Genomic DNA, 20,595 nt, shown 5'->3' with positions numbered 1-20,595 from the left:
GTTTCTCCACCACTGTTGGAAAAGCAGAGTGTGAGCTGGACTTTGTGGCCAGCAGGTAGGGATCTAGGGAATGCCACTATCCTGGAAACATCGAACTCTTTCTTGGCTCAGTAATTGCAGGGAACATAGCTGTTTAGATGTGTGTCAGTTAACAAGTACTCTTTAAAGCTAGTTTCATATGTACTATACTGGAGGCTTTTGTCAGAACCATGAATGATTGTGGAATACAAGTTTAAGTAAACCAGCTGAAAATACAAAAATAGGAAAAGTGCAGTTCGGGTAGTAGCAGTGTCCTTGTTTAAATTAGATGAAAGCAATGCAAATTTGACTTGAGAGACACAGAAGAGTCAGCTTTATATCTGTGTATTTTTGTCTTAACATTATTTGGGCTATTATTTAATAGTTTCCAGTAGGATGTTTAAACAAGAGATGTTTAAGAAATATTTTAATAATCCTTTTTTTCTTTTTAGAACTGAAGGAGAGTCATCATGGGAGCGTTTTTAGACAAGCCAAAGATGGAGAAGCATAATGCCCAGGGGCAAGGGAATGGGCTTCGTTATGGTCTGAGTAGTATGCAAGGCTGGCGAGTTGAAATGGAGGATGCACATACGGCTGTGATTGGTTTGCCAAATGGACTTGATGGATGGTCATTTTTTGCTGTATACGATGGGCACGCTGGATCACAGGTTGCCAAGTACTGCTGTGAGCATTTATTAGATCACATCACGAGCAACCAAGATTTTAAAGGGCCAGATGGGCCACCATCTGTGGAAAGTGTAAAGAGCGGCATCAGAACAGGTTTTCTGCAAATTGACGAACACATGAGAGTCATCTCTGAGAAGAAACATGGCGCAGACAGAAGTGGGTCGACAGCTGTGGGTGTCATGATTTCTCCCCAACATACATACTTCATCAACTGTGGAGACTCAAGAGGTTTGCTTTGTAGAAACAGGAAGGTTCACTTCTTCACGCAGGATCACAAACCAAGTAATCCACTGGAGAAAGAGCGTATACAGAATGCAGGTGGCTCTGTAATGATTCAGCGTGTGAATGGCTCTCTTGCTGTTTCACGGGCACTTGGGGACTTTGATTACAAATGTGTCCATGGGAAAGGTCCTACAGAACAGCTAGTCTCACCTGAGCCTGAAGTTTATGAAATTGAGAGATCGGAAGATGATGATCAATTCATCATCCTGGCTTGCGATGGTATCTGGGATGTTATGGGAAACGAAGAGCTGTGTGACTTTGTAAGATCCAGACTTGAAGTCACTGATGACCTTGAGAAAGTTTGCAATGAGATAGTTGACACCTGCTTGTACAAGGTAGCCAGACTTGAGAGAAGAAGTTTACTGTATTTTCTCTATTAGAAGTTTATGAACAAGTTAAGAATAAGTTTTAATACCAGTCTATAAGTATCCAATGGTTTATGTTAACATGACTGTTGACAGTAATAACCATGATTCCCGAAAAAATGGTGATAGAGGGAACACAAACACAAAACAGAAACAGTATGGCTTTCTGGGTGGTTTTGGTTAATGAAGAGTTTATAATCATGTACAGATACATTGTGATCAAACTAGAAGCTGATGGGGAGTTTATGGGCAAGCCAAGGACAATAACTGCCTTTTTCTGTTTTACAACATACTTTACAAAACCTTAAGAATTAATCAGGCTAGAGAAAATTCTTTCCCTCCCTAATCTTCCCCTTCATCTTGGGCATGTAGTAGTAACATTACTGTCATAATTACACCAAGATAAATGCAGAATGAATGAACTTTGACGTCATATTTTACAGTTTGAAATTTTTTATTGACTACATGAAAATCTGGCTTCCGAAGTTAGTTTTTATTCTGGTTTAATTACTGTATTTCTTACTTAGTATTGTGCGATATTGCTCTGAAACTAGCTCACATAGGAGAAGATGTGACTGTTTTGTTTAACAAATCTGTAATTTTGTCTTACAATAGCTTCTACTTTGTATTAATAAGTTGTAGGATGGTGCAGTTACAGAAGATATTTGAAGTATTGAGTTTCATAGCTTGACAATTTTCCAAAGACAAGCTATAAGTCATAATGTAAAAACCCAACATTCTTGATACTAAAGAGACAAGACACATTACCACATGACTAACAGGGTCATTGTTTCCCTTCTGGAAAAATGTAATTGCTTTCCAATGCTTTGGCAGATCGATAATGCGTATATTTTTGTTTACAATTTTTTGTCTGGTAATCCTGAAAACAAATACCAGGGGAAGAACAGTGGCTTGTGGATGCTGTAAGCTTTGCACTAGCCAGCTGTCAGCACCTCCCCGTACACCCATATACTCTTGTTTTAAACACTGGCTTGTTCTTGATCTTGCTGGCTTCAGTGAATTTAATTGGTGTTAAAAGTTAAGCATATGGATGCATGTTTGTAGACCAGAGTACAGGGTATTGAAAGTAAACTAAACAGTTTTCATAAGCAGAATGTGTTTGTATTTTAAGGTATTCAAGTATTAGGGTTCTGTTTAGTTGGGGTTTTATATGTTTCCATTTCAAATAATGCTTTTGTAAAGGCCTGGGCCCTTTCCAGCTGGTCTTTTAACAGATTCTCTCACTTGTAACTTTTCTTGTTTTAAAAGAAAAGGGGAAAAAAACCCACCATAATAGCTGTGATTTTAGATGGAAGCTCTGTGTGAATTCAGCACCTCCCTACTTGGTGCTTTTAAGCAGTAATGGTTTTGTTTTCCCATCTAATTCAGCTGTTTTCCCAAAATGATTGGATAGTACTTAAAACAAAATGGAACACAAGTTTGTAATTACATGTCACTCATTAGTAATGTCAGTTTTTGAAAGACAATGGGCTGTCTGTAATTGGCTCCATGTAGTCTTCAGACCATGAAAGAGGAAGGAACAAAGTGACTTAAAAGTTGTACTGAATGAATGGGCAGACTTCTGGAATTCTGTAAGGTGGGGAGAAATTAAAACTAATGCTAATATTAATCCATAATAGTAAAAGTTGTATTATAATACCATATGATTTGTGAATTTTTGTGTGTAAAATGCATTGATGTGTATTTAGTCTGGTGTGTATATGTTCTCAAATAATTTTTTCTTTTCCACCAGGGAAGTCGAGACAACATGAGTGTGATATTGATCTGTTTTCCGAATGCACCAAAGGTATCGCCAGAGGCGGTGAAAAGAGAGGCAGAGTTGGACAAGTACCTGGAAAGCAGAGTAGAAGGTGGATCATTTAAAAAAAAATAAGTAACTTTGTTTCTAAACAGCCCCCCGGCCCCTTTCCCCTTTCAACAACTAAACTCTTAACACATACAGGCTTTTTAATAGACCTTCAAGTGCCACTGGCCATCTAGTGTACATCTTTGAAAAAGGCACTCGTATAGTCCTGCTGTGTGTCCTGAAAAAATCTGCTATGAAAGTGCAGCAGCCTGTAGCCCTGAAAATTACTCAGGATGGCAGAGAAATAATTCCTTTGTGCTCGGTGTTCTTCATGAGTCTCATGACAGTGCTAACTTCCAAACAGTAAATCCTGGTTCCTGTTATATGGAGTTAAATAATCAGAGTATCTTGCGAAGTGTATGTGAAGATGCTAATTTGATTGCCATTTGTCCATATAATTATGTACAAATTAGCCATAATATTTCATTATCTATTATGGTAGGGTTACATCTTGATTACTGTCACCTTTAAGTCACCTGCTAACTTATTTGAAAGCACATCAGGCATTTGTCAAAGCTAATCTTTAGGCATTCATGATGAACAGAAGCTGAGAACTCATCTTACTCTAACTTCAAAATTTTGCTTTAAATTTTTATTTTGGGAGTCCTTAAACTTTAAACTGAAACTGCAAGTCTTAGGTATTTTAGGTCAACTAACTAAAAGTGATAACTTGAAATCAATTTGATTTAAAAGAATTCTCATTAAAAATGGATTTATAGTGCTTTTTGATATTTAAAAATGACCACAGCTTGGAGCTTCTTTCTGAAACATAAGACATCTGAAATATAAGACATGCTGTATGCATTATTTGCATAGGTTAAGTCTGTTTTTGAAGTGGACTCCTCTAGACCTATATGTTACAAGTCCAGTTGTGTGCATATACTCCAAGAATCCGTAATAGCACGATATGCAGAGTTCTTCACGACTATGGTGTCAGTGATTAGTAAGTTAGAGGAATATATTGTGCACTATTTTTTTTCCTCCATAACTTGCATGAAGCTAACACAGCTCAGCATCAGAAATTTCACAGAGAACTTGCCTACATGGGAGTTCTGAGTTCAAATTAATGTGCAATTTTAAAGCACTTAGTACCTGTGTAGCTGCTTCTTCGGGAAGTATCACCTTTTTCAAAGTCCTCATTCCCAAGATCTTGGTGAACTATGTCTGTTCTGCCCCTGAACAAATGTCCAGACAGACATTTCTGTGTTTTAATGTAACACTTGCCTAATAGGAGAAGTTGGTGCGCAGAAGCAATAGTGTGAATCTTTTTGACAGTGTAGCAGGAATATCCAAGTGCATGGTAACACTGCATGAGTTAAGTGTTGGATGGCTTTCTCCCTTTCAAAGCAGTGAGCAGTTTTGCACCAGGCATTTGAGGATCTTACTACGTATGCCCACTCACAGGACTGGTGATGAACAAGTATGCTGTGAATTCACACATTAATTTACAGTGTGCTAACTCTCCTACTTTAGGCAAGTATTACCTTAGTATCTTTGATATTTTGTCTGAGTTAGATAAACCCTGACCTAGAATATGAAAATATGTTCGAGTTGGCTGCATCTTCAGCTGGCCTCATTGTACCCCAGGAATATTACGATGAGGAAAGCTGACATTTTTGTACAGACACTTCATTTTGCAAATGGAGAACCTAAACACTGGAACTGCATATGATTATGGTACATACAAGGAATTTGGCTGCCAGTACTTTGCATTTATACAAATAACAAAATTTCAGGAATGAGCACAGTGTGATACTTGCACAGAGGCAGAAGGATTCTGTATGTAGTTATAAAGCACTTTAACACTAATTTAATGGGATGATGCCTGAACAACTTGAGGAAATACATTGTACTTCCCCTCAAGGGTCTTTGCTTCTTTTTTAGAGCTGTCCTCAATCTTTTCTCTATTGTTGCACAAAGATATTATTTAAATTAATGAATATTTAGTAAACACTATTCAACCCAGCAGTGATTTGTATCAGCTGTGTGCAGAATTTGGCCTTTTAGCTGTTACTGGTGAGGGAAGTTGAGAGGCTGAACTAAAGCAGAACTTCAAGAACAGGAGTTGACTAACTTTGTTATATTTAACTTAATTCTTGTGCAGTTACTGTTTCCTGGTGTAAATGGATAGTGCAGTATTGGCTAGTAAGGTAGGACTGCTACAGCACCTGAAGCTTTCAACACTACAGTGAATAATCTTGCTGTTATCCTAGGGTACTCTTAAGAATGGCAGTGCTTAACTTTAAAAGCCTAATCTTCAGCTGAAGGAACTAGAAAATGCAAAGAGTACTTTTACAATGATTTTACTAATCTGTAATACCAATTTAAAGTTAAAATTCATTAAAATGGAAACTTAATGGAAATGCATATTATGTATTTTTAGGCACTTCAGTACTCAGTGTAGTCCAACTAATGAGATTTGATGCTTACTAATGCGCATTTTTTCTGGTTGTACTTTTATTCCCTCAGCCCAGAATATATCTTTATACTGTTAAGAAGTAATGCAAATTTGAAGACTGAATAGGACCTAGTACTGATGGTCATTTTGAATAAGGAGAGACAATTCAGATTTTAAAATCAGAGAGAGTTTTCTACTTACTATGCCACATAGGACTTTCCTTTTACTAATTTTGATTTATATATGCGGTCCAGATTCATAGCTACATCAAATAATGAAGAGACAGCAAGTGTGGAGAAGCATCTTTGTGCCATTACTTGCAATAAATCCGTGTTACTCCTAAAATACCCTGTGAACTTCATGGTAGAAGTAGTCATTCCAAAATGTGTTGCTATTACTTGCACTAATATGTGTTATTGATGTGTTGACTCAAAAAAGAAACTTGTCTAAGTTTTTTTTTCTGTTCTTGGTTTTTTACATAAAAAAATTCCAAAATAGATAATCCTTGCAATATTTATACCTATATAAATAATTTAAAGTTAGCTGTTATATGTTCCCTCCCACATTTTCACAAAATTGAAGCTCTGGCTTTTTCTTAAACTTTGTGTGAAATTCCCATTCAGAATATGAAAAAGCAGATATGTTTTGAATCATTTATTTTAGGGTTATAAGTACACTTTTCCAGTACTTGATGCCATGAAAATGTGTAGAAGGTTTAAAAGTAAATTAAAGGTTGGGAGGGAGGGTTGTAAGATGTATTGGAAGAAGATAATTCCAATAAATTAAACACAGCTAGCAGACCGACTCCATTTGTTGTGTCTTCAGTGTTCATTCAGTCTGTATCTATAGTTTTATCAAAATATAAATGTATTCATTTAGTGGAGACTGTATGTTAAATGTACTACAGTTACAGGTTGTGAAACTGTGTAGTATAGGTAAACTATAAATTCCTTATTTTTGTACAGCAGAACTTTAGCACTAGCACAATGTAGAATCTACTAGATGTTCAAAATTGCACAATAAAGGAACTTGGCAAACCAAATCTGAGATCTTTGCTTCTTATTCAGATTTAAGAGTGGTAGATTATTTACTAAATACTAGATGGTAAAAAGAATTTTGGCTATAGATTTTGAGAAAATGGCAAGTTTCTGAGGTGTCTGTGGTGTGTGGTGTCATGTATTTAAAATGTAGGTTTTGAAGTAAACAGCTTAAAGCTTTGTGTTGCAGAGTTTGACACTGGTTGAGAGCCTAGAGAGTTTCCACTGTACTTTGCAAATAATTTACACAGCCTGACTGCAAAATAGAGCTGATGCTTTTTGTAAACACACACAGCCCTGAAAAACTATTACATGCACAAAAAATAATTCATGATTGTTTTTCATTTTTAAAGTAAAAAGGACTGGTCACCTGTTGGTTTTGAAAGCTTTTTAATGTGTTTTATCTCACTAATTAAATTTAAAAATGAAAACTTGTTATGCTTTTCTGGAATTCTCACTTAGGGCAAAAACTGAACGCTAGAGTGTTTTTTCAGAAGTGGTACTGACGAATTTCAACTACTTTTCAAGCTGTGTAAATGCTTTATTACATGAGGAGTAGTGTGCATGTACATATGTGCATGTATATATATGCACGTATGTACACATACTGTGTGTGCTGCAGTATTCACTTGAAGATCAACAGCATCAAGACTTAATTCATATCTTATCATTTCTAAGAGCTCATGTTTACAGAGAAACCAATGAAGTGCATTTTAAAAAAATGTGCTTTTTCTTTAAGTTTCATAAAATCCCTATTTAAAGAGCGACTCTTCAGGGGTGGTATGGTCTGAAATCTTTTGAGTTCAAATAAAATTGTGTGCCTATGACTTGGAAAAAAGGAAACCAAATCAGGCCTAAGAATAAAGTTAAAGAATTAATTTCTTAGCAAATGTGACTGGCTACAGTACAGATTCTCTTCACCTTGAAGTTGGAGTGGATCAGCCTTAAGTAACTGCCCAATGTTCACACATCCCCTGAGTTGAGGATGGAACTGTCTCTTAGATGTGATGTCCCTGGCTTTTATTTTGTACGTAATGTACCTCACTGCATTTTAGGAACTAAGTATTGGGTAATATATATACGGCCATGGGAGATACTTTTCATCTGCCTAACCTTTTGTTCCTTGAAAATATTATGCTTTCTATGATGGCGATAATCTTTTATCTTCTGTTGCAGCAATAAAGCTGATGTTAATATCTGCCTCTGCCCAGGGCATTTTGTTGGGAAGATAATTACAGCTTCTATTACATCTAATGTATAGCAGAAAAGCCATTAAAGATTTTTTTCCCACTTTTCTTACATAGCTGTGTATTTCTAAAACCAGTGTGCATGTTAACAGCAGTATATCTTTGTCAAATCTGTTACAGGTTCTTTTTCTTATGGAACCAAAGTTAACAATTGCCATGTTGAATATGGTCTGTCATCTTTTTATATATATTTATTAACAGAAGTTAAGCTGCCTTTTTATAAAACTGAGTGTTTCAATCTTTTTAAGTTAAATTTGGACTGCACTTACAAAAAAAGTACTTCTGATTCCCAGAGATCATAAAGAAGCAGGGTGAAGGAGTCCCAGACTTAGTCCACGTGATGCGTACGTTAGCAACTGAGAGCATCCCAAACCTCCCGCCAGGGGGTGAATTGGCAAGCAAGTGAGTTCACATCAGTGTAAATGTGGTTTTTGATTTAAATCAAAACTTAACTGTAAGGCCACTCTTAAAAGTGGGGGGAGGGAAGAAGGGTACAGGACAAAAGGTGATGATCTGTTCTCCAATTTGTATTACTCAGTTGTTCTGAATGAAAAGGACAAGCATAAGAACAGAGCTAACTATGAATCACTACTAAAATTAAATGTCAAACTAGTTTTGGGAAGGACCAAGGGTTTTTTAAGGGTGGCCTGAGTGTGTCTGGTTTTTTGTAATTAACTGGGTTTTCTGGGTGGGAGGTTGCATTTGAAGATGCAAAAATAATGCCCTGAATGTAGTAATTACTTGGGTATGTAGTTCTGTGCTTCGACAAGAAGTGATATCCATATGCACATGATGTTTTGCTTGGCAGCTTTCTTTTCTTGTCTGTAGCTAAAGCAATGTTGTAATTTCCTAAAAGTTTGCTTTTATATCTCTGCTTGTGACAAATCTGAAAACAGATAGAAATCTATCAGAGAAGTGGGAAGTTAAATTTACAGCTTTATATTGGCTGGCTTTGTCCTTGAAGAGTTCATGTTGATGCTCTGTGGCTTCTCAAATCAGCGTTCAGTCTTTAAGGAAGCAATGTGCTTAGCTCATTTGCATGCCAAACCAAATGCTTTTTGGTTCAAAAGATTGTTTGTGAACCTGGGCTGTGTTAAAATGGATTGGGCACATATGGTACAGACTATATTTTTAACTCTTCAGAGTATGATTTTTGTATTGTTACACCAAAACATGAAGACTGTAGGTATGTAATTGAATAAATGATAACTGAACTGTAAAGATTACTTCTGCAAAACAAAATTGTTCTTATATGAACTGTTTGACTAGGAAGCGGAGAGATAGCAATTTAAAATAAAATAGCAGCATCTGTTTAGGATGCCTTGCTGTAGTTTTGAGGTATCGATGAGTCAGTTACTCATGCAATATAGCACACAGATTGATTTTTCTCAATTTCCTTTGGCTAGCAGTAACATCATGGTTGTGAGGAAGTGCTGAAGTGACTGACTTCTGTGGCATTTTGTGTTTTAGTGATGCTAGTTTGAAAAGGGATTGATAGAGGTACAGATTTAATTGAATGTTGGTGTAACTCAAAGCACTGCTGCCAGTATGGAAGGAGAATAATGCCTTTCAAGAAACCTGCCTTTATTTAGAAGCAAAGATACATATTTCTTGAAAGATAAGGGAAGCTTTCCAGTTCATATGTGCAATGTACTTTGTGTGTAATTGCTTGTTTTTGTTGCTTTAAATTCAGCCTCTTCTTCCATGCCCTATAATCATTCACTAGATTCACTATAATGTTTATACTGCTGCATGGTAGTTCCTCACTTTTCAATGTTACAGGATGATTATGAAGCCTATCATCTGCTTTTTTTCTTCTAATACACCCCTTTGTGATTGCTCTGCATGCATTCATGAGCAGTTAAAAGGTTGTTCTTTGAAGTTTGTTTTGTATCGCAGTTGTAGTCTGCTACTTCATCATATTTCATTCTGCAGAAAGGGGATCTGGAAGAAAGTTTCTTTTAAAGTCTGATCTATAATTCCTGTCTTTTACTCCCCTTCTTTCCTTCCTGCACCCTCTCCAAAGTTGTTTCTTTATATGCTGGGTAAAGCAAAGACTTCCTTCAGCCTCACATTGGTCTGGGGTTTTTTTGAGTATCAATTTTCAAGAAAACTTTTTCACTCTGTGTAAAAAAAAAAAAATAAAATAAAAAATCATGTTGCAGATTTACATGTTGTTTGCAATTTTCTATTAATATTTTATCAGTATATTTCCTATCAATATTAAAAAAGCCAAGAATACCAGAGTTGAAAGTTAATTACAAGCTATATTAAATATGTAAATCAAATTTATTTAAAGGAGGAAACTGTCAAGAGGCTTGAATTATTTTTTTTAATATTTCTCACCAGACAAAATTCTTCTCAGTCTGAAAATACAATACATAGAGCTGCTACCTGCAGTTTAAATTTTTTTGAGGAAAAGTTGCAAGAGAGAGTTGGATGTATTATTGTAACAAGAGTATTGCTTTGCCTCAGAAATATTTTTTCCAGGTTTGCACATGGAAAGTACATTTCAGAGTGTAACGTGAACAAAAATGTACTTCAGAGTGCAATTTTTGCACATCCAGAAAACAAAAAAAAAATATTCCCCTGCAAAAGTGCCATCATACATGAAATACTACTGCAGTGTTCATCAGACACACATATGGCAAGGCATTAAACATCCATCAAGCTTTCTGATGCCCTTTTTCGAAGTCAAGAGACATAGCACCAAGCAGCATTGCATCGTCCTCTGAATGTCAGATAGTGCTCTTCTGCTGAACTCTGAATGGTACTCAGCCTTTTTTTTCTTGAACCTGAAAGGTTTTAAAGAATGTGGTAGCTGTGTTCGGTGTCTAATGACACAGTGCTAACTTGCAGTAAACGTGTTTCTGTGTATTTGAAACCTTTTAAAGTTTGACTTCAAAATTGTACTTAGGTAATTTGACTTTTTTTTAAAAAAAAGACACAATCTAAAAATCTTGTGGGTTTTTTTTTTGCTCTAGACGGAGTGTGATTGAAGCTGTTTATAACAGACTGAACCCCTACAGGAATGATGATACTGTGAGTATCCTTTCTGTTGCATTATCCTTCCCCCCAACCCAAGTTATTTTATTTGTTTTGTAAAGAAACACATTGCTAGTTCTTGTTAAAAGACCCCTTTCCCCAAAGAAGCAATAGCAATGTTCTGCTCTTTGCTCTATGTTTTGTAATTGTCTTCTGCATTATGCTGATCATAGTTTCAGACCTCGGGTATGGTTGATTCATTTGGCCTCTGGAATTTCATTTTTTGAATTCTGCCTGGGTTTCCAGATGCTTTCCTGCCAAATAGTGCAGAAAAGTAATGTATTATGGGAGACATTTTCCCCAAATACCAAGATGAAAAAGGCTATTTTTGTAGGTTAAACAGATTTGTAACTATATGCTTTAAGGATATATCAATTTTCCAAACAGACTGTGTAAGCACACTTGTTCTTCAGCATAGAGCATCTTATAGGAAGCATATAGCTTAGGTTCTTACATTGCAGTGATTAGTGACATGAATCTGCCGTCAGTGGGGGAAAAAACCCAAAACTAAATTATGAACAGTGATCCCAATTGCAGTCAGATCACTGGAAATAACATTGTCACCAAAAGTGCTGTACTTCATAAAGCAGTTAAATTGATCCTTTACCTATCTGCAAAAATTAATTACTTGCTTAAATATGACATAAGTGAAATGCATCCAGACATAAAGAATTGTGCAGTGGCTTTACAGCTGAATGCTAGTTTATTTGACAGTTCTTACTATATCTTTAGCTAAAAATTCCTAAATAGCAGCTGAAAGAAGATACTTTACCTTCAAAATACATTCTAGAGTATGTTACTGGTCCACAAATGTACAGTACACAAACTCCTTTGTTTTGTGATGATGTTGGCAACTTGGATACAGAAATTTGCATACTGAATAGTTGGCATGCAGCTCCTGTGTTTTTACTCACTACTGCTTTTATTCTTCATCCTTGCACTTGAAACAAGCAGAGCCATTTTGGTCTTTCATATAATTGTTCTCCTTTGCTACTTCTGGTCTTGAAGGAAAAAGCTGGAGGTGGTACTTTTGCAAAGGGTAATTTTAGTGAAATTTTCTTTTACTACTGCTCCGTGCCAACTGTTCTTTATGGTTTGTAATGAATTCTGTGTGCAAGTTTGAATGAAGGGTGCAGAACTTTAGTGCTAAGAATTTGTCATATGTGCCATTGCTAGAGACTTAATTAGCCTCTTTTCTCTTGAATCAGTAATGCAGTGCCTTTAAAGAGGAGTAATATTTCTACCTCCTGTAGTCTTAGTAATGATAGGGAAGGGTAGTTGTGGAAGCACCAGCACACGCTGTTGTTAAAGCCCATCATGTCCCTTAATTATTTAAGGGAAGGTAGCAGGTAATGGTGGAACAACCAAAGATTGCAGGACAGAACCAGTTTGCTCTGATGTCTGTACTACTGACTTAGCTGCTGTTTCAGCTACTGAGCTGTGGTCCTGCTTCTTAGTTGTGGTGTTAACCTGTGTACCCAGCTGATGAGGCACTTAGAGAAAGCTGAATATAGAACAGTCTAAGCAAGGGAAAGAAAATGGACATGACACAAAGGCTAATGGATTTAAAAACTTACTAGAATTAAATATTTGATTTGTACTAGGATTTTTTAACTGATAGAAGGAATCAGTTAAATCTTTTTAAGGGATGTGATAGTTACTAAAATCCACTGTTTCTTATGGGCCTAAATGAACCAAATTTTAGGGATACTCAGGTATTGGACGTGTGGTTGTAATGCCATGTAGTGTGGCCATACAATTATGAATTAGAGCACGGCATGTGTCTGCTTCCAATTTTTTTCTTTTTTTTTTCTCCTTGCGGTTTTATTACCATCCAAAATTAGGGTTTCCTGCAGTTGCCCAAACTATACTTATTTAACCTTAAATTATAAGTGTTAAAATTGATCTGAATTGTAACAGGGTGTCAGTTGATGACTGTATCTTCTGTGCAGTGAGGGAGGGTTGAAAACACAAAAGGGAGTAACTGATAATAAAAAATGGCATGAGGCACATCCTACTCCGTTAACACACCTGTGTAGTAAGTGTGTCATTTTGTGTTACTTCTAACTACTCTGGGAATGCTTTTGAATAATGTTCCTAGGATATTATTTTGGGATTTGATAAGGCTATTCCAAAACACTTGGTCAGATTTTGAAATGTCTTGGTACTAATGCTTCATTAATTAAACATACATGTGTTTTAGTTACTTCTTAAATGCTATTTCTGAAAGGTGAGAGAAAACAGGCTCTGAAATGATTTAAGTCTTTACCCTTTTCAGTCTGGATTATCTAGAAACTGCTCTAACTGTGGGCACTCCAGACTTTAAAGGGTTCCTTCTTTTTTTCTTTTAAGGATTCTGCCTCAACTGATGATATGTGGTAAAACTGCTCATCTGGCTATGGAGTTCACGTTTCATCCTTCAAATGAAAGTGCAGCCCAACCTCAGTGACCCTTCTTAACATCCATCCTCAACCTTAATTAAAGAAGGAAATATGATGTGTTGGTGAGAGTGACTACAGCAGTATGACATCTAGCCCAGGAACTGATCTTTTTTGTAAAACAGACTTCTGTAAACGTGATTTCAAACCATAATTCATGTTGTAAATCAGACTCCAGCAATTTATGTTGTATGATTTTGTTTTTGTAAAGTGCAATTGTCTTTGTACAAAAAGCTCATATTTAATTATGAACTGCTTTAAATCACTATAAAGGTTAGAAGAAATGTTTGGCTTGTGTGATGCAACAATATATATCCCTTTAAATTCATGTTGTGGTTTTGGATTGCAAGGAGCAGCAGCCTAGCCAGCTAGGTGCTCAAGAGGTGCACAAAACTGTAAAGATAACTTTTTGTTTTATATGAAAGCTGAACTTTTGGGCAACTTACCAGAAATTATGGTGTGTGAATTTGCTTGGCAATGGAAAAATAACTGAGTAGTGCACATTCTTCAAAAAACGTATCTTGTTTTCTTGGATACACTCCTGCTCTCACATTGAGTTAAAGGGAGTTACGATTTTGACTTCAGTGGGAGTTAAATCATGCCCTATTAATAGTATTGTGTTCATACGCGTATGAACCTTGGGATTAGAATGCCTTGATTCCTTGCACCTCTTTTTTTTTTTTTCATTAACCCTTACCTGAAACTACTAATCACTGAGCTCGAACAGGCAGCTTTCTACATACAGTAGGAGTCTGCAGCATTTTTACAATCCTGATTGGCTGGGTCTGCTGCTGTTCCAAGTAAAATACTTTGAATTCCATTTTATCAATAAAGCTTGATTTAACAAACAAGAAATTTATCCACAAATGTGTAATTCATTTTTTCCTGCCTTTTAAAATGTCAGTGCCATTGTAAATGATATTTTACTTGTGGAAGAATATTTTTATTAATTGGTAGCCCATTTTTAAAATGGGAAGGATTTTGATTATTGCCCAAGACATAGCCATATGCTAGAGGATGATGTGGGATTAATCCGTTACCCTATTTTTTACAAGTGTGGATTTTTTCAGGCTTTTTGGTGTTTGTTTTTGGTTTTTTTTTTTCTCCCCACTGAAGATGTGCATTGGTTTGAATTTGCCTACTGTTTGATAAAAATACATTTGTCAAAGCCTGACAATCTTTAACATTTTATGGTGTGTGTTTTTAATTGACCCACTTAGAATGACAGACTAGTGGTTAAACAGTACTTGTGATTTGAGATATAGCATGTTGACTATATTTAACTGTTTGTTGTTTAAAATTCTAATTTAAAATTTTATAAGATAATAAACTAATTTGATTTAAGCTTAGCTTTCTCCCATTGAGCATACAAAAATTAAGTTTTCAAGTCAGTTGTTGTTTGCAAAACTGCTGTTTTGTGCACCTTGTATTGTCATTTTGGTTGAGAATATTGTATTTAATATGTAGTTTACTCATTTAGTAGGCAGATTCCCCAAAAGGAAAATCAGTAAAACAAGTAGATTGTAACATTTACTGCAGTTAAATGGAATCAAAACTTGGTGTATAATTACTTTTTGATAGGAAAATGTAGTACCATGCATTTTGCTATATTTGTCTTTCCCTAACTTTGAAATATACATATTTGTATATATAGCCTTAAAACTAATGCAGAGTTAGGGAACACTGAACAGTGAAAAAGTAACTTATAGTGTCTTGGAACTAAGTATAGTATATACCAGCAAACTTTTCTTTTATCCCTCTTGTCTATGTGGGGTGCTTAAACATAACTTCATTGTATTCAGTTTGTAATCTGTTCAAGCATGAATGAAGAAAACATAAGCACTATTTGTATTTATAAATTTATAGCAATTTTTGCTTAAAGAACCAGTTCCTTACCTACCTATGAATAAATGCTTAAAATGTCTAATTTTGTTGTAGAGTTCAAAACTATAATAGTGTTAAGTTATAGCTTCACAGGCACCTAATTAACAAGCATATTTAATAAAACATGGTGTATTAGTGCAAAAAGCTAAACTTAATTTAGGACTTGGCAGATAAAGTTCTGTCTTTTTTTTTCATAGAGACTAAAGTTTAGTTTTGGAAACTGCAAAACCTTGAACTGGACTGTGGAACCTTTGAGTTTTAAACTTTAAAAATCGGAAGCAAAACTGTGGTGTGAAAAGCCATACTTCAAACCATAATCACTTAAACTGTCTCAGTGACAAATTATATATTTGAAGCCTCTTCTTATGAGGTCTCCTAAAGGTTAGAAAGAAAATTCTGCTATTGCTACAGGCGATGTAACTAGGTTTGAGGGTAGTGGAAGAAAGCCCGTTTCAGGCCTTTCTCTCTCCCACCTATGTTCAGCGTTTTGATGAGGTCAGAGCACTGAATTTATTGTGTATGCATAAACACTGCCATTTTAGATACAGATTTTGATTACAAAATATATGAGTTAAGTGTATAAAGCAACCTAGAAAAGAGGCAAGCTGTACTTTTCACTGCTCTGAAAAGAAAAAGGCACTTTTGCACCTTTGTGCATCTCCTTCTTGCACCAGAAATTTTTTTTAAATGCTATTTTTATTTTTTTTTTTAAAGTATTGTGTGCTATTTATTTCCCTCTTGGAAAAAGATTCCTGTGTGACAAAAATGAAAATTGTGTGATGTTAAAAGATGTATTTTTAAATACATGTTCAAATAGGATGGTCCCAATTTGCTTGTTTTTAAAAGGAAATTACATTTGTAAAGCTACTTTGCTTCGTATGCCATGAGACTTTGTTTTCCTTCTACATTTGACAGCTTCACTGCCTTCAGTTTCTGTGAGTTTTGTTATAGTCAGATTAAATGTTTCACTGATCGTTCTGGGAGAATACCTGTACTGCTTTATAGACAACTGTTTCAAGTAATTCTCACTAATTCAGCATTGAAATATGTTCAAGACAGAGGCTTCTAAAATGTGTTTTAAAATCAATGTTGGATCAACTAAATGTGATTACATTAAGTAGGGTCCTAGATTTGCAAGGCTTTGTAAATCTGTTGTGAGTCCCTGGTACACGTGGTGGGGCAGAAATCTGCAGGTCCTGTGCAATTTATGAAGCCAGGGCCTTTCTCCTGGCTTGCTCTTGCCTAGCCAGGAAGCAGCACCACAAAGACCTTGATGCGTGGCCATCATTCATTTTAATCTTCAGCAGAAGTCAGAATCGGAGAGAGAGATTTCATCTGCTTGTCATTGAACTACACTGAATTGCGGTGATCCTAGGTTGTGTCGTACTAGTGGACTGCCTGAATGAATATTGAGCAGCAGATCAGTAATGGTAGCACTTACCTTGATAATTGTTGCAGGTGCCAAAGCTAATCATTTTAACATGTATTTACAATAAACTGACTTTAGTGTCCATTACATTGCTTATTGTAAAGCTGGTACTGTCTCAACTGTATAGGTTAAAATCTGAGTTCAAGAACTGGAAAATTAAAAAGGTGATTTAACAAAATCAGGGAACAGTTTTCACTTAAACTGATTCCCTGTTAGGAATCCCATCTTAATTTGATACATTGGGAAAGGATAGACTTCCCATTGCATTTCATTTTTTTGTAACTTATGAAGTAAAGATACGGTTTCATGATTGACTTGTGTCAAGACTAAACTATTTCTGTACGTTTGCCCCTATGCCCTTTTTGTGCTGGCACTCATGCTTATGTGGCCATGCAGTTAGGAGAAAGTGATCTCCAGCTGGGTAAGTTGATAATCCAGCTATGGGATGCTGGTACAAGGGCAAGAGGCAGAGTGGGGAGACAGGACTGAGAGCAAAGATACGGTTGCATCACCCCTTCTGCTGCAGTTTGGGAAACCACACCTGAAACGCAGATAAATAATTGACCTATGTAGGGAGTATTGAAGCCTTTGCAGGTCTTTCTCCACTCTAAAGACATACATTTTGCTTTTGTAAACGTTCTTTTTCTTAAAAGTGGAATCATGAGACTGGTTTTAATGTTGCCTTGTGCGAGTTCCATGCTGACAAACTTACTTTTCATTCACTTTCTCTAGATGTGTGTAGCTCTGTCCTGTGGGATGGATGATGTGGCTGCCACAATTAGGTTAATGATATGGTTGTTACAGTTTACCCTTTTTCAGTGTACATCAGGATTTCATCATGCTGAGATGTTCACCTTCATCTCTACCCACACCTTCTTGAATTGCTTTTATGCACAAATGACTTGGTATATTTAAATTTCTTGATATTTAAGCTTGCCCATGTCTGAAATTGGCTAACCTTTAGTAAAATGTTACTGTTTTCCTCATCGTTTGGCAAATACAGTATTTTAATACAAACTTTATGTACCTTGCATAGGTTCAGAAACAGCAAAACTGCATAGAGTTATAGAGCTGTAGAAAATGGAATTGTTACTCTGTGCCAAGCTTCATGAGGTGTGAAAATAATGTCTCCTAGATAACTAGTATAGCTCCTTGTTCCTACTGCTACGTGCATTTGAGATGATCATAACCTGAGCCTTTATATACCAATACCCAATATAAATCTCTTCTTGGCTCAATAGGTTTTTTAATTCTTGAAGTGGTAAAAAGAGACTCAACACATGAATTTCTAGGATGCTGTAGTGCATAAAATGAATGTGATTCCTGCTATAAGCTGTATAAATGGAGCAAAATTTAAAAACAATAATCTGGAGCTAAGTACTTTTGACTGACCTGTCTGTGAAATACTGATCAAAGAATTCAGTCTTTTGGTGAGTTCTTCCCCAGCTATCTCTGGAGTGTTTGCACTGTCTGCAGATCTCTGCAGACCCAGGTGTGCGCCTTCTGAAGCACTCTGTAGCTCTAGTTTGCTTTTTAATGTTGTTTTGTAAATGAGATAGCAGTCACCTGGGCCATGGCATTTGTTGACAGTTCAGGAAGCTGTAGGAAAACTTAAAGCTTGTCTTTATTCTCATGGACCACTAAATGCTTTCAAGTAGGAAAAAAAAGAATATACAACATGCTAAAAGTTGAGTTTACATTATCTCCCACTGAAAACTTTTTTCCAGAAAAATCTACAAATATTTCTACTATTTACTTATTACATGAAAAAAATGTCTGGGGCTTTAATCTCCCGATTGTATCAGAGTTCTTGACCTATAGTGACCTGGGCTCTATGTACGTTCCTTGCTTTATCTGTGCTTTGTTTTAATGTTCCTTTTGAGTAGCAGTAAATCAGATAATTTATTTTTCTTTCCTCCCCTCACATAGACACCCTGCGAGAGTCTTTTCTTCCAAGCTAAGAGAACAGGAGTGATAACAGTGTCTTAGGAAAGGGTTTTGGAGGAGGATTGCTGTAAATGCAACGACAACAACAACAAAACCCCTAACCTTTGCAACCACAAAATTTGGGAAAGTAGGTTTAACTTTAAAAATGCCTTTTATAGAATTAATGAAATAGTTCTGCTCTAAAAGTGTCAAAACTTCAGTAGAGGTGGAATGATGACAGGTCAGATTCCTAGAGTATGTATTGTTTTATACCTAACCAGATTTTTACATTTAACTTTTACCAATTTCTGCCCAAATGCTTAAAATATCAGTAGGCATCTACTTTAAAAAAACAAAAAAAACCCACCCCACAAAACAAATGGTCTTTACTACTGTGTAACCAGCCATTTATTTGCAAGGGTAAGTGATGTGTCAGATAGTAACATTTTCCTTTAAGAGCCCTACACTGCACTTCTCAGCTTGCTCAATGACATTGGGCCAAAACTGAAATTCATTTTTGCTTCCCTTAACTGTGTGGCTCTGAAGAGCTGGTGCAAGCGTGGGTTTTTTAAGGCTAAAGTTGACAGGACTCTCCATTCGTATTGGGTAAGCTTCCAGAGTTGAAGGAGAAGGCATTGTTCTTTCTTTGGAGAAATGTCTTTAAGAATTAAAAAGAGAAAACTGAGATTGGCAAGTCATAAAACATTACATACTTCTATCAAAATGCCTGTAGACTAAGGTCCAGAGTTTAATTACACTTGCGTTACAGAATTCAACCCAGTCTGAGCAATGGAAATACTGAGTAGCTGATTTCATTTTCACTGTTGGGATTTCAGGCTGAAGCACAGTATTTTTGTTCAAGCTACAGGGGAAGATTAAGATAATCTTGGGAAAATCAGGCATGTAACTACATCCTGCTGATGCTGATGGAGCTTTACTCACAATGTATGAAGTTTGACCATGTATTGTTGGAGCATTAACTGTCCCACTTTTCTTGGAATGAGAAGGAAACGTAATCTTTATTCAGTTTTCGTTTTGAAAAAGCTTCTCAAAGCCAAAGGGAAGAAGGTGGTAATGTTAAAATATTAATTGGAGGTAACAATTTCATAATTCTTTAAACATGTAAATCAGCATTTTTTTTCTTTTAAACATTGGAAGGGCACAGTTTAAGAGATTGGGTCTTTGATGTAGTGCTTTTAGCTATAAAGAATAACTAAAAGGATGAAATCCAAAATGAGTTACCCAGGATGGAAAAATAGTGAGACCCTAAAAATCTAGGAATAAATGTACTGGATTTACGTAACAATTCCATGTCCAGTGACAAACCTACTGAAAGGATCTTTGTCAGTGTTTTTAGGGAAACTTTGTATTCTTGGTAAGCGTTTGATGCTAGACTGGCAAGTCAGCTATCAGTTGAAATTTCCAGACTCTTAAATTGGAAACTGGGCATTATCCAACAGTCCCCAGTACATGCGATGCTCCAGTACCCTGCCACCACACCTTTTGCAAGTTAATCCCGTGCAATTGTTTGAAGCTGGAAATTGGGATTTCCTAGCATATGTTTTGTTGCTGATGGTGTGATTCGCAGTGACCTTGAGTACCAAGAGTTAAGTTGTATTTATTAACCAGATCTAACTCTTTGGTGCCAGGAATCTAGTTTTTGGACTAAGTGCTGGATTATGCAAATGTCCTTGGAAAATTGTGCCAGGTAGTTCATGACTTGGAAAACTAAATGACTAGCAACGAAGGGTTAATATGAGACAAAAGCCTAGATTCTCCTAGCCAGGGAATACTGGATATTTGAAAAGTGTGAAGTTTGATTTCCAGAACTGACTGCTTCATAAATCTTTCAAAGCAGAGATTTTGGTTTCTAGCATCTGTCTTGTTACTAAGACCACGTACAAACATGCTGAATTAGAGAGTTTTCACCTGTCTTCTCACAGAATTGATTCCACATCGTATCAGAGTCTCG

The 20,595-nt window shown here is 36.1% G+C and overlaps 1 protein-coding gene across 2 annotated transcripts; it reads left to right on the top strand.

Annotated features, from left to right (window-relative positions):
- The first annotated feature begins 474 nt into the window (after nucleotides 1-474).
- PPM1A (protein phosphatase, Mg2+/Mn2+ dependent 1A) lies at nucleotides 475-14,082 on the top strand. 2 transcript variants are annotated; one of them, XM_026848954.1, is made up of 5 exons: nucleotides 475-1,322; nucleotides 3,106-3,223; nucleotides 8,195-8,303; nucleotides 10,886-10,943; nucleotides 13,299-14,082. In XM_026848954.1, the coding sequence occupies exons 1-5, from the start codon at nucleotides 489-491 to the stop codon at nucleotides 13,326-13,328; spliced, it is 1,149 nt and encodes a 382-aa protein (XP_026704755.1). In that variant the 5' UTR covers nucleotides 475-488; the 3' UTR covers nucleotides 13,329-14,082. The 2 variants fall into 2 exon arrangements, with proteins under 2 accessions (XP_026704755.1, XP_026704756.1); XM_026848955.1 differs by lacking the exon at nucleotides 8,195-8,303.
- The last annotated feature ends 6,513 nt before the right edge of the window (nucleotides 14,083-20,595 follow it).

This window comes from Athene cunicularia, assembly GCF_003259725.1.
Source record: "Athene cunicularia isolate RWA chromosome 5 unlocalized genomic scaffold, athCun1 chr5_part1, whole genome shotgun sequence".
NCBI classification, from domain to species: Eukaryota; Metazoa; Chordata; class Aves; order Strigiformes; family Strigidae; genus Athene; species Athene cunicularia.
The sequence above is the reverse complement of the archived record's forward strand: the minus strand, read 5'-3'. Positions and strand labels throughout refer to the sequence as shown.

Coding starts and splice junctions, on each gene's coding strand:
- PPM1A (XM_026848954.1), top strand. CDS start 489: ATGGGAGCGTTTTTAGACAAGCCAAAGATGGAGAAGCATAATGCCCAG. Junction 1,323..3,105: donor TTGACACCTGCTTGTACAAG/GTAGCCAGACTT, acceptor CTTTTCCACCAG/GGAAGTCGAGACAACATGAG. Junction 8,304..10,885: donor GGGGGTGAATTGGCAAGCAA/GTGAGTTCACAT, acceptor TTTTTGCTCTAG/ACGGAGTGTGATTGAAGCTG.